Source organism: Eublepharis macularius, chromosome 17, assembly GCF_028583425.1.
Source record: "Eublepharis macularius isolate TG4126 chromosome 17, MPM_Emac_v1.0, whole genome shotgun sequence".
NCBI lineage: Eukaryota > Metazoa > Chordata > Lepidosauria > Squamata > Eublepharidae > Eublepharis > Eublepharis macularius.
In genome coordinates this window covers 29382564-29402499 of record NC_072806.1, presented here as the reverse complement: position 1 = coordinate 29402499, position 19936 = coordinate 29382564, and the positions used below count along the sequence as shown (strand labels likewise).

At 46.1% G+C, this 19936-nt stretch overlaps 1 protein-coding gene across 2 annotated transcripts in view; it reads left to right on the top strand.

Annotated features, from left to right (window-relative positions):
* SSH2 (slingshot protein phosphatase 2) overlaps positions 1-19936 on the top strand; it is a 128517-nt gene that overhangs the window by 85921 nt on the left and 22660 nt on the right. For both annotated transcript variants that reach the window (XM_055001513.1, XM_055001515.1), the window contains 4 exons: positions 8368-8471; positions 8882-8946; positions 14839-14960; positions 19544-19612. In XM_055001513.1, the coding sequence (XP_054857488.1) occupies positions 8368-8471; positions 8882-8946; positions 14839-14960; positions 19544-19612 (360 nt within the window). The remainder of the gene's footprint in view (positions 1-8367; positions 8472-8881; positions 8947-14838; positions 14961-19543; positions 19613-19936) is intronic.

The following is a 19936-nucleotide window of genomic DNA, read 5'->3' as shown; positions in this document are numbered from 1 at the left end:
TCCCGACACTTGCGGAACTCATGCCAAGGTGTCTCGTGTAGAGATACTCTGTGAACTGGGATGCTGGACTAGATGATCCAGCAGGGCTCCACTGCTGTTCTTATGTCCTCCTTGCCTTGTAATTGCCGGATTGTTTTTCTCTCCTGGTTTCCAAGCCATTCAGTCTCAAAAGCCTTGTTTCTTTTTCTTTCTTCTCTTTCCTTCAGTTCTCTGAACCTGTGGCGTGCTTGCTCATGTTCTCAGTTGTGATTTCACTTCTGACACAAAGCACAAGGTGAGCAGAGGCTTACAAAGCCCCAGGTGGTGCTGGAACAATGAGCCTTGATCCACCTCCGGGCACTATGTGCCTGGCTTAACCTGCCTTTACCTGGGCGACGCCTTTCCCTCTTGTAGCCTGGCTTTATGAGTAGCAGCCCACACAGGGCAGGACGACAGCGGCTGCTTTGCGCTGGCATTGGGTTTCGTCCTCTTTCTAATCGGAGAGAGCCACTGGCACCTCCTCCTCTGACGTGTTCCTCCTAAATGTAGCTAGTCGTGGTGGTCTCAGCTAATATGGAGAGGGTCAGGGAAGCTGATCCCCCTGACTTCGTGTTACAGTAATAGGGTGACTGGAGAATCTGGTCTGATTTGCTGAGCGTTGCTTGACCGGGGCATTTTTTGCACAACTGCTGTCGAGAGTTTTGCCCGGCTGGGACGCCTGCTCATTTTCAGTTTGGGAAGCACTTAGCTGGAAGTGAAATTACTTTCCTCTTTTAACACAGGCTTGCAAATTAAGTGCACGGAAGCTGGTAGCCAGCTAGAGCTTCGATGAGCTGGCCTGGCTACCTGCCGGTTAAATTTGTGGTTATCTTGTGAGATTTTGGTTTAGGCTCTAGAGAGCAACTGGCTTTAGAAGTTTATTCCAAAAAACAACAAAAGCTTTTGATTTAAAAAGTTCACTCCAGGTGGTACATTTGTAAGAGAGTCCCCCACTCAGCTCCTGTTTCAGCTTCTTAATGTACCACAGCTGATTAATATAGGTGGGGGTAACCACCTAAATTTGGAGAAGGATAATAGTTTTTCAGTACTTGTTTCCAAGGCTGCCTTAACTTTTTAGCATTTATGCCCTGTTTTTAGATTGGTTTGCAGGGATAACAAATAAGTGAGGGCTTCTGTGGACACAAAGCACTCACTCCACAGGCAGCCTCTTCTGCTGCCTCTCTGCATGAGTCACTGTTGTGGTTTTGCCTCCTTCCAAATGAGACTTTGTTGAGTGTGAATAATTTTGTCCTACCTCTGGTGTGATCAGGCATTAGAATTGCCTCCAATGCAGAAATGCAGCAGAATGACTCTTCCTCAGGGGAGGTGGTCTGTTGCATCTCTGCATGACACTACCATTCTACTCAAGGCATACTTGGAAAAGTGCTTTACAGAGGAAACCATATGTGAGTGTGTGGGGTGATGGTGGTACAATTCTTGTTTCCATGTCTCAAAGCACCTGGATGTGCCCAGGTTAGCAATGAAAAGCCACTGCCCTTGTCCCATCACCCCCTGCTCTTCCTGTCCAGTCCCTCATTACCAACATAGATACCATCCATTTGCGTGATCTTTTGATGGGTTGGGAGGTGTATGAAACCCCCCTCCTCTTGCTGAATGGGGGTGACTTACAGGGTTGTGGCTCGGAGAGGAGTTTGTAGGTCGGTGTTAGGTATGCAGTAGGTCCCAGGTTCAGGGAGCAGAGCTACCAAAATCCCCACCTGGCCCTTGGAAAGCTGCAAGGAGCTATTCCAGCTTTTCTGGACTAGGCATAACGCTTCCCCACAATCTAATAGCTACACCAAACCCTTGAGCAACTTGAGCTTCAAAGAACTGAGAGCTAGACAGGGAAGAAAGAAGAAAAGGGGCAGCAGGAAGCAGAGGGAGTTATTCCTTATCTCTTTCTGTGTTGGAGGTGTTTTGTGGGGTAGCTTATGATGTATCCAGTGCTCCCACTAGACCTCAGACCTTCACAAAGCCAGAAGATCAGATTTCCAGGAGGGATTGCTTAGGAAGGGAGCCTTGCTTGAATCCTAGCAGCAATTCAGGCAATAATTCACAGACAATCTAGAAGGGAAAGCATGTGGAGCAGAACTTGGGCAGCAAAGAGCTTGGACCCTGGGAGCACATGGGGACAATCCAAGCTGAGCCTGAGGCGGAATTATGGGGGTAGCTCCTGTTTAGGGCCAGAGGAAAAAAGCGACAAAAATGGATTTTCCTAGGCCAGCTGAAAGTGAGGCAGGTGAAATCGGAAGTAAATCTTCTGAATGGGGCAAGGGGGAGGCATGCCCTGCTCTGGCCTTTCCAAATATGGAGAGCTGGGAAGCGAGGTGTTGGAGGCAAGTGAGATGTCAGCTTCACCACCATTGTCAGGGGTTCTTTTGTTTGGCAAGAGAAAGGCAAGAAATCAGAATACTGTGCCCAAGAGCATCATGATTGGATGGAAACATTTAGAAGAGAGTTCCCCAATGTGGTGCCCTTGGGCACCACTGCCCCCAGCACTACTTCCTTTGACACCTGCCGAGCTTTTCAGAAAGTGGGCAGGGCCATTGCAAGGCAGGGCTTGTTAGTGGCTGCTCTCATTCCAATGAAAGAGTTTTCTTCCGGAGGATCCGGAGGATGGGTAAGCACCAAGGCTTTCCTTAGTCAGTGTGTGATTCCATTTCCCCATCAGGCTTTCCTTCTTTCCAGGAGGTGTGAGAAGGGAGGTATCCCGTTTGGCTGTGCCTCCCATGGCAGCCATTTTGGGGTGGTGCTCACCCCCCCTCCCAATTCCATAGATGTCCCAAGGCTCTAAAAGGCTGGAGACCGTTGGTTTCAAATAATAATCATGGAACTGGTAGTGCCTGATTGTATCTTTGGGTGTTTCCTTTGTGCTAGGACTACAAGCAAAGTAGCCATTGCACTTAAGATTCAGTCTTGTCAAGTGGCCTGCTCTCGCCTATTCTGCTTCACCCACCCCCTTTGTGTTGCAAATGCCCTCTGGTTCAGCTGCCAGAACTTGCCAGACCTTCTAGAGTTTGGCAGAGCAGGTTGGCTGGTTAATGTCTAATGCCAGAAAAATAAAATGCTTGAAGATAGGCAAGTAGGGAGAAATCCAGGGGTGGTTTCTCTGCCTGAAGTAATCCATCCATTCATAAGGGAATCTGGCTGCAGTTAGTTGGAATGGCATTGTGGAGGGATGTTGAATGCTGCGTGGATTCACATCGTTTTTTTTCGCAGTGGTACTCACCAGTACTAGCTCTCCCAAGTCCTGAAGGGGGAATTGGTGTAAATCGGTGCTACCTTATGTACGAGTAGGGGAACCTTGTTTTTCGATATACAAAAAACCCTCTGTGTATACATATCAATATGAGAGTGATTTAGGGATGCTTAGGACCTGTGCTTGCCCAAAATGCATGCGGAGTGCCCTGCTACATTGGTCCCCAGAGAGCCCTGAGCAAAGGAAGTCCGGCGTTCGACCTGGCTGCCCTTCTTTCAAACTTCTGTGGTTGTGCAGATGTTTACAGATGTTCGCATCGAGCTGAGCTTCCCACGCTTGACGGGCTGGCATTGCAGAAGTGCTGGGAAGCCGTACTCTACTTCCCTTCTCAGAAGGCCCCACTTCCCTGTTCTTTGCCTCCGCGTAGCTTACAGTGACGCATCCTCTGTTCTGTTTGTTTCTTTGTGGTATCTCTTTTGGGACTCCCAGCCTGCTGTCTCTCTAGATTGGCTTTTTTTGGAGGGTGGAGTGGGACTGAGCTGAATTCTGTGGCCTGGATGAAACTGTGCATATCAAATCAATTTTTCTGATTTTGGTCATCCTTCCACAATTTTGTCATTTATGCTGCTGTTCTAATCTTGGGGCAGGGAGTCAGATAAGGGCTGGAGCTAGATCCATGACCACTGGCAGTCATAGACCTGATTCACGCAAGCAGGAGAATGAGGTGGTTGGATGGAGTGCACCACTTCCAGCTTTTTGGGGGGGGGGTCACAGTTTTTGAAGGCTTCCCTGGGTTAAAAGCTCCCTGGTAAGTAGAGATGTGAAGGCTTGAAATAAAACTTGAAATTTTTGAAGGAAAAAAGTGTCCCCCCCACCCACCTAAGTTGTTCCAATAGAAAAATTAGATATTTGGAGGAGCACTGAAAAAAATCCTATTGTTTGGAATGAACAAAACGCATTTTAAGAGTTTTGCTGCTTAAAATATGTAAATATGTAATAAATATGAAGGGTGTAACACAGTCTACAGCATTAGATAATAACAGATCCCATGCATGCTGTGGTGGTGGAGAGTGCCCTCAAGTCACACCTAACTTATGGCAACCCCTGTGCTTTCAAGGCAAGAGACTAACAGAGGTGGTTTGCCATTGCCTGCCTCTGCAACCCTGGTCTTCATAGGAGGTCTCCCATCCAATTACTAACCAAGGCCAACCCTGCTTAGCTTCTGAGATCTGACAAGATCAGGCTCATCTGTTTCATTCAGGTCAGGACTGTGTACAGTACATACATACGATATATTTTCAAACATCTTTATTTAAATGTGACTACTTTTATCCACAATTAATGTGCAATAATGTGGTTAATGATTACACTTTTAAAGAAGATTTCTGTGTTTGGTGTTAACAACATTCAACTGAATATTCAAATATATTACTATCCCTGATGACCGGAAGAGGCTATTTCTTTCTCAATAACTCTTTTTCTTTACTGCAAACGTTTGTATGTTCTGTTTAAACTCCCCACTCCCTATGTCTCAGATAGCAAAAACTAGCATACATGTATGAAAGTAGTACAGGGTAGAGCTATTTGTAGTTGTCTTTAGTACTGGGTTTATTTGCAGTAAGGTATTTATATTTTTAATTTCACAAATATACTGATGCATTTTGTGTTGTTAAATTGTAAAATAAGTTTAGGTTCGATTGGAAAGTAAGTATTCCGTAGACTTGAACAATCTTTGTGAAGCCACACAGTCTTGAAACATTTTTAAAAGTCAAAATTCCAGAAGTAAATTTTGCATCTAGTACCATGTTCTCTCTCTCTTTTTTTTCACTTTACTTCTTTTATTTATTTATACCATGTTCTCTTTCAGTGGCGGTGTAGCATATGTGCACGCATACAGCTCTTATGTGTGCGCTGCTCTTAAAGAATTTAAAAGTGGTGCCAACGTTAGTCTAGAACTTATCTTCGGAGAGGGCAGGTATGAGAAACGTGGAACGCTCAGATTTCTGTAGCTGGAGCCAAGGTGTGTTCTTCAGGCTGGGTATTTTTGCAGCCTCCCCATAATCCAGTCAGGGTCAGACCTTTGTCCTTGTGTTTACTGCCTCAGGTTTCTGTTTTTGCATTCATACAATTGCTGCTTTTCTTGCTTGTTCTGTTCTGCTTTGCTTGACCTTCCTGGATTTTTCCCCCTTGTGCATGAATGATCTGTTTTTCTACATTCTTAGAGATGCACAGCAACAAAAACAGCACTTAGAACTGGCATGCCTCATGCCGTCAGAGCCCACGAGCTTTGTAAACGCGCTCTGATAAAAAGTTTCCAGTTCTGAGTTGGCAGGGAACTTGGCAAGAGCCACAGCTTCCAGAGCTGGCGCTTGTCGGAATGCATGCCTTATCAAAGATCTCTGTCCCAAGGAGTATACAGAATGCATGTAGACAGTGGGGGAGATGGCAGAGGAGTGAGTGGAGACAAGAGTGAACAAATGCATTTGCACATCCTCAGGCTTTAATGTAGTGATAAGAACTGGGGGAAGGGCTTTGCACAAGAAGTGGGTTTTCACAATCCGTAACACACAGTATATTGACACTTGGTTCACACAAGCTCACCCCCAAATCTCCAGGAATTTCTCAACCCAGAGTTGGCAACCCTACCTTAAGACCATGCGGTATAGTGGTTAGAATGCCGGACTAGGATTTGGGAGGGCCAGGTTTGAATTCCCACTCTGTAATGGAAGCTCACTGGGTGACCTATGGCTAGTCACTCTCTCTCTCAGCCTAACCTGCCTCGCAGGGGTGTTGTGAGGATAAAATTGGAGGAAAGGAGAATGATACAAGCTGCTTTGGGTTCCCACTGGAGAGGAAGGCAGAGTATAAATGAAGTAAATAAATAAATAAGAATAAACTGCGTTGAGGCTGGAAAATGGTATTAAAATATTGATGTATTTCTAATTACTCGATCTCAGGTTTTCTACCCACATATGTTTTATGTTTCTATATTGTTTTTAAAAAATAATTTCATTTGATGTGTCTGATAGAGTGACATGGATTTCACTTTGAGGGATTATAGGTGTATCTTTGAATGCTGTTCTTTTTAAATAGTAAAGAATCCAGCAGCACCTTTAAGACTAACCAACTTTATCGTAGCGTAAGCTTTATGCATCTGACAAAGAGAGCTGTGGTTCTCGAAAGCTTGTGCTAAAGTTGGTTAGTCTTAAAGGTGCGACTGGACTCTTTACTACTTTGCTACTATAGACTAACACGGCTAACTCCTCTGTTCTTTGCAAAGAAATTACTGACATTTAAAGAAGAAGAAAAATCCAACTTCGGATGAGTATAAGAAAATGTGCTTTTTAGTTAGAAAAATATGATCAGGGGAAAGGTACACAGGTTTGCAAAACTTACACAGCGTGGTGATAGTAAATAAAGTGACTCTTAACTTGTGGAACTAAATTGCCACAAGGAGTGATAGTTACTAAAATGATGCAGATTAGAGAACTGGAAACATGATAGTGTTGTAGTACCCCAAAGGCATTGATACGTGCTGTGTAGTTTTCAGCAATTCCCAGATTTTTCTACTTGCTTTCCTTAAAGCTTTGTTCTTTTTACTTTCTTCCATCTAGGAAGGGTTTGATTGGGCATCACAATTTTTTAAAAATCTACTTGTTAAACAAATGGGGTGTTTTGTGGCAACTGGATGCTTGACTTCAGCTTCCTAAATAACCCTTGTGGAGCGAGGTGGCAAAATAAACTGGCTCGACTCATTTAACCAGAAGGGTTATGGTTTAACCAGTCTCTGTATCAGGCATCTGACGAAGAGAACTTGATTCTCGAAAGCTTATGCTACAATAAAATTGGTTAGTCTTAAAGGTGCTACTGGACTCTTTTTGATTTTGCTACCACAGACTAACACGGCTAACTCCTCTGCATCTTAACCAGAAGGGAACACAGAAGATGATGTTGGTCCCCTGGGTAAATTAGTGCTTGCAGTCTGACCTTTTCTATGTTAAAGCATGGAGCACAAGGGCCTTTTGGCAGCGCATGAAGCGTCTGGATCACTTAGCTCTGTGGTTTCTGGTTTACTCCTTTTTTTAAAAAAAGCATGTCTTTTAGGGTAGAGCAGAAGCCTCAAATTTCGCGGAAGAGAGAGACACTTAACCACAGGACAGATGTGATGAATTTCACAACAGACTGCAGATGTCTGTTTTCTGTGTATTTTTTAAAAGACTGTTTGTATAGCCAGCCAACCTCAAGTGTGTGTTTCCCCCTTAATTTTGAAGAATTGTTTTTAGAAAGACAGGCCCTTTTGCAGGCCTTCATGTCACACTTCTGGAAGCAAAATCCATGTCATTCTTGCATCTGTGGGCGGATACAGAGCCCTGCTCTCAGGCAGTTCTCAGGGAACAACACACATACACAGACACACACGTAAACACAAGTGGTAAATGGGCATTATTTTAAACAGTACCTTCAAAAATTATTTTCATCTGTATGGTTGGCAGTAGGATTTCTGGAAACTGTGGAAAGCTTTTGCAAACAATATCAAAACATATAGAAAAGAGCAACCAACCCATGTAGTAAAGGGGTCAGGGCAACTTCTCTACAAGGAAAAGTTTGGAATTTCTCAGCTAAAGAAGATATGGAGGGGCAGTTGGTAGCAGATTGATATGAAGAGGGCAGATAAGAGCTCAGTTCAGGCTTCGCAATCCTGTTCTGGTATAGGTACCTCTTCTCCTCTCATGCATAACCCCCTCCCCGCCCAAGAGTTTGCTGTGATGGTTGCCTAGTATGACAGCTGCATCCCGGCTAAATGGTGGATGTTCTCAAACCCACTTCAAGCCACACTTCCCCGGTCTACAGACCTTCCTTGATCTCTGCAGGCTCCCATCTTCCGTTTACCCCATGATTGTTTGCTTGATAGCAACTTCAGGATAGCCCTCACAAAGTAGTATCATCTCACACAAACAAAGGGTATCATAGCAAAGGATAACAGAGTGTTGTTTGGTTCGAATTTTCCTCCTGGGTGGCAGAATAAAAAAAAAAAAAAGGCTGGTGGGACAGGACCCCTCCGCACTCCCCTTGGTTCTGCAGGCAAAAACGTCCGTTGCTTTTTTGGTTCATTGCATTTTTCTCTGCCCCTTGCCCTTCCTCTCTTGCAGCATCAGTGAAAGCTTCCTTACGGTGAAAGGTGCAGCCCTCTTCCTGCCACGTGGAAATGGCTCCTCAGCTCCCCGGATCAGCCACCGGCGTAACAAGCATGCAGGTAACTCACCCTGCTTCCAGTGAGCACACTGTTCTTCTGATGAGTCTTGCCCCCCCCCCTTCAAGACAGGCCTAAGAAAATGGCCTTTCTCTCCATCACTTTTTCACTTGGGGATGGGGAGGGGGGTCACCTTTCTTTACCAGTACTGCTTCTGGGCCAAGCAAGTATAGAATCTGTTGGGGCCTGATGGTTCCCAGCTGTGGTTCCTTAGTAGACTGTAGTGTGGCTGGCTGGACCAGTCCAGCAAATACTAATTGGAAGCCCTATTTCCATGTTGCCTTGCATGAACATGCTCTTACTGATAGAGAAAATGGGGTAAGAGGCCTCATGAGTAAATGCAAGAACCAGGGGAACAGAGCAGGGGGCAGGGCTGTCTGTTCTGCTTCCTGATGCACCCTTCTTTGCTCCAGGGGACCTTCAGCAGCACCTACAAGCCATGTTCATGCTTCTCCGACCAGAAGATAACATCCGGCTGGTAGGTCACATCCCTCTGTTTGACTACAATTGAACTTGTGCTTTCCAGTAGAAGATTTGAGGAACCACTGGACTGGCGGGGGGGGGGGGGGGGATTCCTATGAAATATTTTCTCTTTTGGAATGGGCGAAATGTGCATACTGTGTTTACATATACAATACATGTTCAAGTATATATTTATTGTTTAAATGAGACTAATTTCACCCATAGTTAATATGCTGTAACATGTGAGGTTAATATACTATTGAATAGTTCAATGTTCTAAAGTTTTGGATTTCGAAAGTGCTCCATTTTTATGTTGTAGCACGGAAGTCAGCAGTTTGCATCTTTCTCTCTTGCTGTGGTTTTGGGTATATACACAGTTTTGATTATAGAAAACTGAGCTAGAAAACTGAGTTATTTATACTTTTACACTTCATACCTATGCCAAATAGTACAGTTTTATATGCTAAGTTATAAATGGTTGTGTTTAATATTGTTTAAAGCAGTAAAACAAGCTTAAGTGAAAGAGAGAGTAAATATTCCATATATTTCAGATTTTCCCCAAATTTCCATACTTTTTTGGAGAAAGTCTCCACCCTGCCCCTCCCCATGGCTTCAAAATTTCCAAAAACGTTACATCTCTAAACATGTGAAGGTCCCTTGATGATAATATTAGGGTACTCCTCTTCCAAGCCCCCCCACTTCCTCCCCAAATCTTAAGGCCAGGTAATGTAATGTTCATGCAGTCCAAGCTCTGCCAGTGTCAAATAGTAGGGTGCCCAGCTTTAATAAAGGCTGCTGGCAGCTCAGGAGATCATTGTTCTGCCGTATAACTGGCCGCATTGTATGTTTCTGTGGGCTGTTATTTTGGTTTATTTGATAAATTAGCCTTCCTCGAGGCAGAAAGAGGGGTGCCGTGAGGCCAGGACAATGGGGTCTCTTTGTGCAGCACTAAATGTAGCCAACTGAGATCATGCAGGGGCCACTGTTTGATCATCCGTTTGAATGAATGTGAACCAGTAACTCCGAGCTATTAAGCTACAGAAAACGTGGAATATTAGCTCACCAAGCAAACTGCCTTTCTTCCTGGGTTTCCTTATCCAAAGGAAGAGGGTTTTTTCCCCCAAAAGAGAGCCAAGGAATGGTTTTGGGGAAACAGCAGTGCTCATCGACAGAAGTTAATAATCGCTATCAGAAAAGCCAGTTCCCAACACAGTGTAGGAATGCAAATAAAGGTAGTGGGGCTGTGCAGCTGCCAACTGGCTGTGTTTTCAGTTCTTGGAGTTCTGTGGGCTGCAGTTGGGGCCTTCTGCAATAGAGGTCTCTCTGTGCATACTGCACCCATTGTAGCTTATGAGCGTTTTGCGCTTACAATGCTTGGTACTTGCACAGAACTTCTCTTACATTCTCCAAGTCCTTTGTGTTCCTGCACAATCCAAACTAAATATGATACTAAATATGATACTGGGAAACCCAAGAAGAGATCTTAGGAGCATTTTAAAACAGGAAATACGTCTCGGTGGAACTCCAATTTGGATTGAGAACCTTGAGTAAGAGGAGAGGGTTAGATTTAGGAATTTCTTTCTGAGAAATTGAGTAGGGTGTTAAACACACACACCCATCCCAGTGCCATAGTTCCAGACCAAATCCATGCTTCTTGCAGCGGCTCTTAAACAAAACTATAGGTGTCCGGAAATCTGCATACATCTCCAGCAGCTTGCCCAATTAAGCCATGAGAAAACCCAGATTCTAAGCCTTTAGGAGACAAATAGGGCTTGAAAACAGGAGCTTCTAAAAAATTTATGCTGGAATCGCAAAGCATGAGGTTGTTCAGTTTTCAAGCAGTGAGGCTTTGGGTCTTCCGTAGCAGACAAGGCTCTTTGTTCCTCCCTGTGATTTATGCAAAATAGATGCACCCTAGTATCATAATTTATGCGGGTCTCAGAAGTCACCTTTTCATGGTGCAGAACTTGAAAGGATTTAATACAAAATTTGGAGGTTTTTTTCCTGTCCTTGATGATAAGAGTCCTTTGAAATTTAGGGATTTGGCTTTCAGAGGAAAAAGGCTGCAAAGTTTTCTGATCTGGAATCTATTCGTTTACTTCTTTTACGCCCTGCTTTTTCTCCCCTATAGGGAACCAAAGCAGCTTACATCGTTCTCTTCTCTATTTTATCCTCACAAGAACCCTGTGAATTCGGTTAGGCTGGTCACCTAGCAAGCTTCCATGCCAGAGGGGGGGGTGGTTTCAAACCTGGGTCTCTCAGATCTAATCTAACAGTGGTTCTCACACTGGAATACCAATCTATTGGAGTGTCCTCAGTCGCGGACTACTTGTTCCCCCTCCATGCTGGCTTTCCATCTTACCAGTAATCCCAGCAGCAAGCAGATACCTCTGGAGCTGCTATGTTTACTCTTTTTCCTTGGTGGAGGGAGAACCGTGAGAGTGGCTCCTAGACTTTGAGCCTGTCCAGCGTGCTTTTCCTCGAGGTCAGTCAGCATTAAATGATGTGATCCTTCGGCTGGCGGATGTAGTAATGGCATTTCAGCCACTGTAGTGCTGAGATGTGCCCTGACCTGGATAGCCCAGATGAGCCTGATCTCAGAAGCGAAGCAGGGTTGGCCTCGGTTAGTAATTGGATGGGAGAGCTCCAAGGAAGACCAGGGTTGCAGAGGCAGGCAATGGCAAACCACCTCAGTTAGTCTCTTGCCATGAAAACTCCGCCAGGTGTCAGCTATGATTGGAGGGCACTCTCCACCACCACCACCAGTGCAGAACTGTGGCTTGGAGGAGACATGAGTGGGTGAGAGAATCTCAGCTGACCACAGTCCACAGTAGGAATTCTCAGGCATATAGCTTAGTGGGCATAGCATGGAGAAAACTTCAGGGCCAATCCTCAACGTCTCCAGCAAAAATGGATTTTGCATCATTGTTGTTGGGGAAGACCCTTTGGTGCCTGAGACCCTGGAGAGCTGCTGTCATTCAGAGCAGGCAGGGCTGAATTTGAGGGACTGATGGTACAAGGTGGCTTCATTTCTCAGACATCTGCTGCGAGGTCAGACCGAGGCTCAGCAGTAGACAGATAGTCCCAGGTTCAGCCCTGAGCAGCTCTAGCGTTGGTCTCCTGAGCCTGAGATCTGGGGAGCTGCTGCAGGTTTGAGTAGTCACAGAATGTTAAAGAGTTGGCCAGGACTTTAAAAGCCTTGTAGTTTGGCCCCCTGTCTGGGCACAGGAACATGCAGCTGCGCTGTCCGGGACAGATTGCTGCCCAAGCCTTTGCTTAAAGAGACAGCCTGTTCCACTGTTGAACAGTTCTTACTGGTGGGAAGAACAGAGCACAGCAGGGGGAAACCTGGAAAAGGGGCAATCGGGCAAACCCATACACCCATATTGTATGGGTGCTCCAAAGAAACCCCTGCTCCATTTGGATGCAAAATCTCTGCATGGAGCAACCCTAAACAGGAGGGGGAAAGAGCCTAGTTAGTAAAGCAGGAAAATGGACTAAATGCTTCCATTCCTGGAAACTGGTTGACATCCTCTTGCTGCTCATCAAATCCCATTTCCGTGGCTAGAGGCCATGGGGACCTTTTGGCTCCGGCTGCTTGTTGAGTGGTGATCTTATGTCAAAACCACCCTGCTAATTGCCACTGCCCAAATTGGTTTAGTAAAGCAAATTAGATTACATTGATCCGCTTGTTGCTTGAAGGAGCTCACGGTAGCTAGGAGTGAGCTGTGTGTGTGTGTGTGTGTGTGTGTGTGTGTGTGAGAGAGAGAGAGAGAGAGAGAGAGAAATGATCTGCATTTCTTATTTTTTGCCGGCTTCAGAGCAAGATATCCTACTGGTACTCTCTTGTTGATGCCCGTGTTGTATAAGAGCCCTGCTGGATCAGACCTGATGGTTCATCTAAACCTGCATTCTGGTTCCAATAGCACCCTGCCAGATGTTTCTGAGATGCTCATAATCAGAGCCCCTCCCCTTTTGCTTGGTCCCAACCCCTGATTCCATAATTAAGACATCCAGTCTCTGGAGGTGCCCCAGGTCGTCTTTCATTGATCTTCCTGTAGTACTTTAAAAATACCCAGCAGCAAAGCTAGCAGGGTTGCAAAAGTTAGGCTGTGCCTGCCAAAGAAGCTCTCCTTGTCTGTGGCACACCCCTGCCACAGTGACCCTTCGCTGTGCCTTGGCTTTTCCACCCAGGGGCCAACTTCGGGCCACGCCGGTCAGATTCCTCCAGGTTTCTTGGAAGAGGGTTGCATTGTGTGACGAAGGCTTCCTGGCGTGCCACGTCAGCACTGACTGGTCAAGGGTAGGAGCCAGCGCATATAGCCTGTTGGAGCTGAGTCAGCCCTTGTCAGAGGCTCAAGCAGCCGCCCGCTGAACTTCACCAACTATTCTTGGTCCAGGAGGGAAGGAAACGGCACAGGAACACAAGTTCCGTCGTCTGTCTGCTCCATTTTTAAGCAGCCTCGGTTTCCTCCTCTGCAGACTGGCTGCGTTTTACAAAGGAGATGAAGCAGGAATTGGTAAATCAGAGGTGGCCTTCAGTTTTGTTGAGGGTTGGAGGGATCCCCCGGGGGGGGTACCCTTGGGGGCTTAGCTCCAAGTAATAATTCTTAATGAAAACAGGATGCCTTTGCACGCAGCCATACAGTTACTCCTTTGATTCAGAAGACTGCCTGAGGTCAAAGATGGAGGAGAATGAGATGGCAGAAAGGATTGCGCCACTTGAGTCTACAGGCAGTGAACGTTAGCTTTGCATGCTCCTTCATAAAAAAAGAACCCCATGCAGATAGAAATGTAGCTCAGCAAAGAGTGAGAGGTTTCCCTCCCGCACATACACACTCCTTTTGCTTGCTGAGCTGGTGCTTTTAACATAGGGGGAGAGGTGATCCTCCAGCTCAATATGAAGAGATACAGTCTGTTCCATCACCTCTGTCCCTTGAGAGTGTGCACCAGACCTCAGAAGAGCACCACAGCTGTGCATCTTACTTGTGCTGCAAGGGTGTTTGGGATGTCACATTTCAGCATCCCGAGAATCACTGCTTTCACTTAAAAAAAAAGAGCAAGTTTCTTACCTCAGCAGAGAAGTATCTGGAAGTGCATGAACAGTTGACAGTGAAATCTTAATAGGATGAAGAAGGATTTCTGTGGATTTATAGACAGAACAGCCTTCGCTTTCTCCTCTGTGACAAGTTCTGCAGACGTCCTTGATATATTTATTGGTTATTTATATCATGTGGATTTCAGAATTCTGCTTCTCTTGCCCCAAGCATAGTCTAATGCTAGAGCTGACTTGCTGCCCATTAAATGCATTTTTATTTTCCCTACAGTGTTATGTTTTCTGCCAGGTGATTCATGCTGGGCATCAGATTGGGGTGGGGGTGGGGTGTGTGCTGTGGCTCAGGGGTAGAGGGCCTGGTTCAATCACTTGGGAAAGATCTGTCTCTGCCTGAGACCTTAGTGAGCCTCTTCCAGACAGAGGATGCAAAACTGATCTAGATGGGCCAGCAGTCAGATATAAGGGCAGTTTCACAGGCCCTTCTCTGTAGGCTTTTCAGGACTCCTTTGGCAGGCTTAGGTGTGCAGCTGGCTCCTCTGCAGGGTTAGATCCAGCACCTGCTAAGTCAAAAGCAAGACAGGGCGGACTCAACAGCAGAAAGAAGCAGGTCTATGGGACAATCAGTTGTTGCTCAGGCTAGACTGGAAAGCTTTCCTAGGCATCGGACCACCTCTAGCCTTTTGCTGTTCAAGTGGTGCCTTAGCTGGTTGCCCTGCAGTTTCCCAAGGTGAAGATGCGGGGATGGATTTTCTGCATGTCTGGTTGCTGTTGAAGCACAGGTCCTCCATCAATCCAAGATGCATGGAATATGGAGCAAGGGTTTGTTGATAACAGCTTCTTTTTTCTCTTAAGGCTGTAAGACTGGAAAGCACGTACCAGAACCGCACACGATATATGGTGGTGGTCTCGACCAACGGTCGGCAAGACACGGAGGAAAGCATCGTTCTTGGAATGGATTTTTCGTCCAATGACAGGTACTGTGTCTGCGTGGAGATGGTTTACTAGGATTGGGCACAGTTCAGGTTGCTTCTTTTCCAAGAGGATGTTACACAGTTGGAAAAGGGCTATAAAAGGGCCAGAGGGTTGGATGAATTTCACTATGAGGAATGACAGCTAGCGCTTGGGATTTCATAGTAAAAGAAAAATATGGCTAAAGGAGAGAGCGGGGGGAGTGTGGAGAGAGTAGACAGAGAAATTCTTTCTCATCTTCCATAAGCCTAAAGCGCAGGTTCACTTGGTACTCTTGGTTGGAAGCAGATTCAGGGTGGCCATATGGAGTGCCATTGTACATAAGCCTAAAGCGCAGGTTCACTTGGTACTCTTGGTTGGAAGCAGATTCAGGGTGGCCATATGGAGTGCCATTGTACATAATGCACAATTAATTTCACTGCCACATGATTGTGGTGATTGGCCACTAACTCTGAAAGAGTTTTGACAAAGTATCACAGATTTGCAGAAGAGACCAGCAGCTGTTGATTGGATTGGGAAATGGCCTGGGCAGGCTGGACAGTTTCTGGGAGCCCGATACGAAAACACACACACAATGTGTTCCTGTTTCACTGCGTATGCATCATGCCCCCACGGTTATGAAGGGTATGGACAATAGCAATTTTTCCCCAGGAAAAGTGTGAAGGTGAGGAATGGGTAGTCTTCCCAGCCATGGTGGAAGGAAATTTCTTCGGAGGCAAGCCTATTGGGAGGCACTCCATCCCCCACATATGCTCACTTGTCCAATTTATGTAGGATGCAGAATTAATTTTTCCTGGCCAGTGGATTTCAGTATCCCTGCTGCTGAATCTTGATTGGTTTTAGATTTTGTAGAGGGATGTACAAATCTGCCTTTTTGTTCATTTGTTTCTGTTTTCATATGTTGTCATTATCAAGGATTTTTTTTTTCATTTTGCCCCCTTTTGCTGCCTCTCTACTCAGTTAGTTTGCTGCTTTGATGCTCTTCTTTATGTCATTTATACACGCAAAAATAACATTGAAACTGTAAATGTAGCAAGAAAGATATGACATGAGGAAATGGAAAGTGCCCCAGTAACAGAGACGTGGGTTGGATTCACACAAGGGAGAAATAAAAACAAAGCAGATGTTTTTGAGTTGAAATAGCAGAGCTGCAAAATTTGGTAGCAGGCCTCTTTTTTTAAAAAAAAATCAAGTTTGTAGTACAACCCCCTCGCTGTCGCCTTGCATAAGATTTTATTTCCTTCTGTTTCAACTTAATATTAGCAGGAACCGTCCCCCACCCCAATCCCAGGCAAGGAGTCAATAGCCATGTGACCTCAGCCGCCCCTGAGAATTGATCTGGCAGAGGTCACACCCGCCAAACTGATGTGGGTGTTGCTTGCTTGTACTTTCTTCTCTCCCCCCTCCCATCTTATCACTGGCATCTTGGACTTTCTCTTTTGGTTTCATTCCCCCACCCCACCCCTCCATACGCTCACTGCTGTCAGTAGGGAGTTGCCAAAAGCAGGGGCTGCTCTGATCACTTTTTGCAGTCTTCATAATAATATCAAAACGAAGCCACAATAATTAAAAGAGTGGCAAAGAAAGTCGGAATTGCAGAATTTTGCAAATGTTGCCAAAATAAAAACCCTTCTCCATTTCCAAATGATCTGTGGAATATAAAGGTCTTTATTGTACTAAGGAGGAGGCCGATCTGGCCCTTTGGGGGTTTGGGGAGGGACTCTATACGCTCCTGTTGATCTTAGTGTTGGTCTCCCTCGTATTTAACGTCATTGGTGGTTTGTGGATTTTTAAGGCAATTTTAATGCCCCTTGATGCACAAATATAGTTGGATAACATATGCTTTTTAAAAAGGAAACCCCAAATGGTGCAAAAATAAATTGGCCGATTCATTTCTCACCAGAGGGGAAGTGAAATGGGAATGAAGACACTTTAATTGAGCCAGCAAGCTTGCAAAATATGACCTCCTTCTAGTATCTGCTACCTTTCTTGAAATCACTTGCCTGTGTGTCGAGACTACTATACTAAGTATCCGCTTGGACTTTTGGTCCAAGAAGTAGCACCTGCATGCATGTTTGCAGCAGAGGGCAGCTTGCAAATCTGCCTGTCCCCAGGCCGTGTTCTAGGCCTAGGAAGGCCTGGGCTCTGTCTTCAGTGAACCCCCGAGAGCCCAGAAGTAATTGTGTGAATTTGCTTGAGTATTTCCAGGGCCTGCTTGGCCATATAGGTGAACTAGGCAAGTGCTTAGGGTGCCATGCTTGGAAGGGTGCCATATCTGATGCAAGTGAGGGTTTTTTCTCTATTTAATATGCTATTTCTCATTGTTCTTTTTATAATGGGGGTGCTGCAGGGAGGGCGGAATAGAAATGTGAAATTAAATAAATAAATAAATAGTTTGCCTAAGGCACCAGAATCCCTTGGAGCTGACAAGGGGTGTTGCTGTAAACAGTGAGGACACATGAGTAGCATGGAAGAAGAGGGAGGTGTTAGTTAACCTGGGTTAGCAGCAAGGACAGTGTAGTGTAGTGGTTAGTGTGTCAGACTATTTATTTATTTACTTGATTTGTTCCCTGCCTTTCTCCCCAATCGAGACCCAAAGCAGCTTATATTGTTCTGCATTTTATCTTCACTACAACCCTGTGAGTCGTAGGTTACGCTAAGAGTAGGTGGCTAGCCCAAGGTCATCCAGCAGTTTGCCCTGGCAGAGTGGGGATTTGTACCTGGGTCTCCCAGATCCTAGTCTGACACCTAGATATGTAGCGGTTAAGATTTACTAAATAGGTAAGGGCAATGAGCTACTATATGGAGAGCTGTTGAAAGGGTAGCCTTAAGCTGGTGAAGCAGAGAATAGCAACACTGCTGGGCTGCAGGGAGGACAGACAGTGGCTGGAAAGCACCCTTATATTCTTGGTTGGGAGCCTGCCAGGGAACAGGGTAAATGTCCTTGTCTCTCTCATTCATCGAGCAGCCTGGGGAAAAAAATCAGGGCTGTTCTGGTCTGGCTCTCCAGACCACTCCTCCACTGGAGCAGTGCTGCCACTTGCGTGGGTGCTGAATCTCCCTTCCCTGTGACCAGCTCGCTATTTAGAAACTCAGTTTAGCTTTGTTGCTGGGGGCTTTGATGGCAGTGCCGGGTGGAGGACGTCCCTAAAAATATCCCCGGCCCCTGGGGAGGTTTTTCAGAGGTGCCTTTTTTCCATGAGCTCATCTCATTTGGTCTGCACAAATAGCTTTGAGCAGCTCTCGCTCCTTGGGGGGGGGCCTGTCGGCCAAGCAGATGGTGTTGGTTCTTGTCCAGTATGCTTCCTTTGTTAACCCTTTGGCTGTGGCCCCAAAGGCGGTGAGGAGAGCCAAGCCATTAAAATGTACAATTGAAACAATATCAGTGAGAATTTGACAAAAAGGAGTAAGTAACCGTTGCATGCCCAGAGAAGAACCAGAAGACCTGTAGTGAAGCTAAATGGGTCTGGCCTCAGAAGGCGGGAAGCAGGAGATCGGTTTCGAGAAAGCTGAAAGTGGTTGAAGAGGATCAGGGTGTACGTGTACTTCTTTTTGTCCCACTGCTGCCCCTGGCCAAAACAAGTTCTGGAGGTTTTTGCAAAGGTACAAAAACTTTGCAAAGCCTATTTAGCAGAGGCAACAACAAGGTGAGTGTGTATACACACTCTTGTCGCCACCACCCATCAAACTGCCTTTAATTGTCTGGGGAAAAGAACGCATGTACCTGAGAAGAGTGGGGCATAAGTGTTATCAATGTGCCTAAACAGCAGCAGACCAGAAGAGTTGTTGGAGAATCCAGTTCACAGCAAGCCGATGAGGTGGTGGCCCTTGAAGTTAGGCTGTGTGGCTTCACTCAACTGAGCGCTTTTGTGTGGAGAAGGCTTCTTGCTCATAAAAAACTAGCACATAAGGGGAAGGAACCTTTATGAGGTCAAAGTTTTCCAGGCACAGGGAAATATTCGGTCATCCTGAAGCCGTACAGCTCCGACCTTGCATGTACTTGACGTCACTGAGCCTCCTGTAAACTGTATCAGACACACAGCTTGCAAGCCTCTTAGGGGAGACTGCCCCATATCATCATTGCGGCCGACTGAAGGGAAGACTCTGGTAGAAGAATTCAGTGCCCCAGGGGCGGAGGGTTGAAATCACAGAATACGCAGCAGCCTGAGAAGAGCTCTCCTTGCTGAAGAGGGGGATTTAGGCAGAGGTCAGCATCTGGGGACCCCAGGGCCAAATTGGGCTCCCCAAAGGCAAGAGGCAGGCGTGGCTATGGGGCATGCTGGCAGTCCATTTTGGGGGCAGAGGGGATGGTGCTTGGCCTGTTGCAAACTTCTTGCTTCTTGCTAGGGAATGAGTGGGTGAGCAAGAACAATGTAGGTTTAAACTCTTTTGGAGACGATGTGGCTGGTTTCAGAAGCGAGTAGGGGGCTCAGAAGCCTGTCCTGGCAAAGGCCACCTGTCCTGCATGTGAAAAGCTGAGAATACGCAGAGGTCAGCTTGGTGGTCACCCCTTTGTGACCTTTACAGCAGGTGGGAAAGACCCCCCCGTTCATCATTTCTCTCCTGCTTTGCTCTTTCCTCTTTGCAGCAGCGTGTGTACAATGGGACTGGTCCTGCCACTCTGGAGTGATGCCCTCATTCATTTGGATGGCGATGGGTAAGAGTCACTTCGTGATCAGACAGATGTTTCTGAACCCACTCTGCCCCCCCGCAAAAGCCCTGTGGATTTGACATCAATTGCCACTCCATTGGCTACTGATTGGAAATAGTCCTGATCGAATGGCATTGAGAGGTGAACCCTGGGGAGAAGATGGGCTTGTCCTCTTCCTCGGTTTCGCTCCTACCTGCCTGCAGGGAAGCAGAGCGCTCTAGCTTCATGTCTTTGTGGCAGTCCTCCAGGGCCAATTCAGAAGATTCACAACAATTGCCCCATATCCCAACCCAGTGCTGGATTCCACCTCTTCTTGCAGGGCACTGTGGG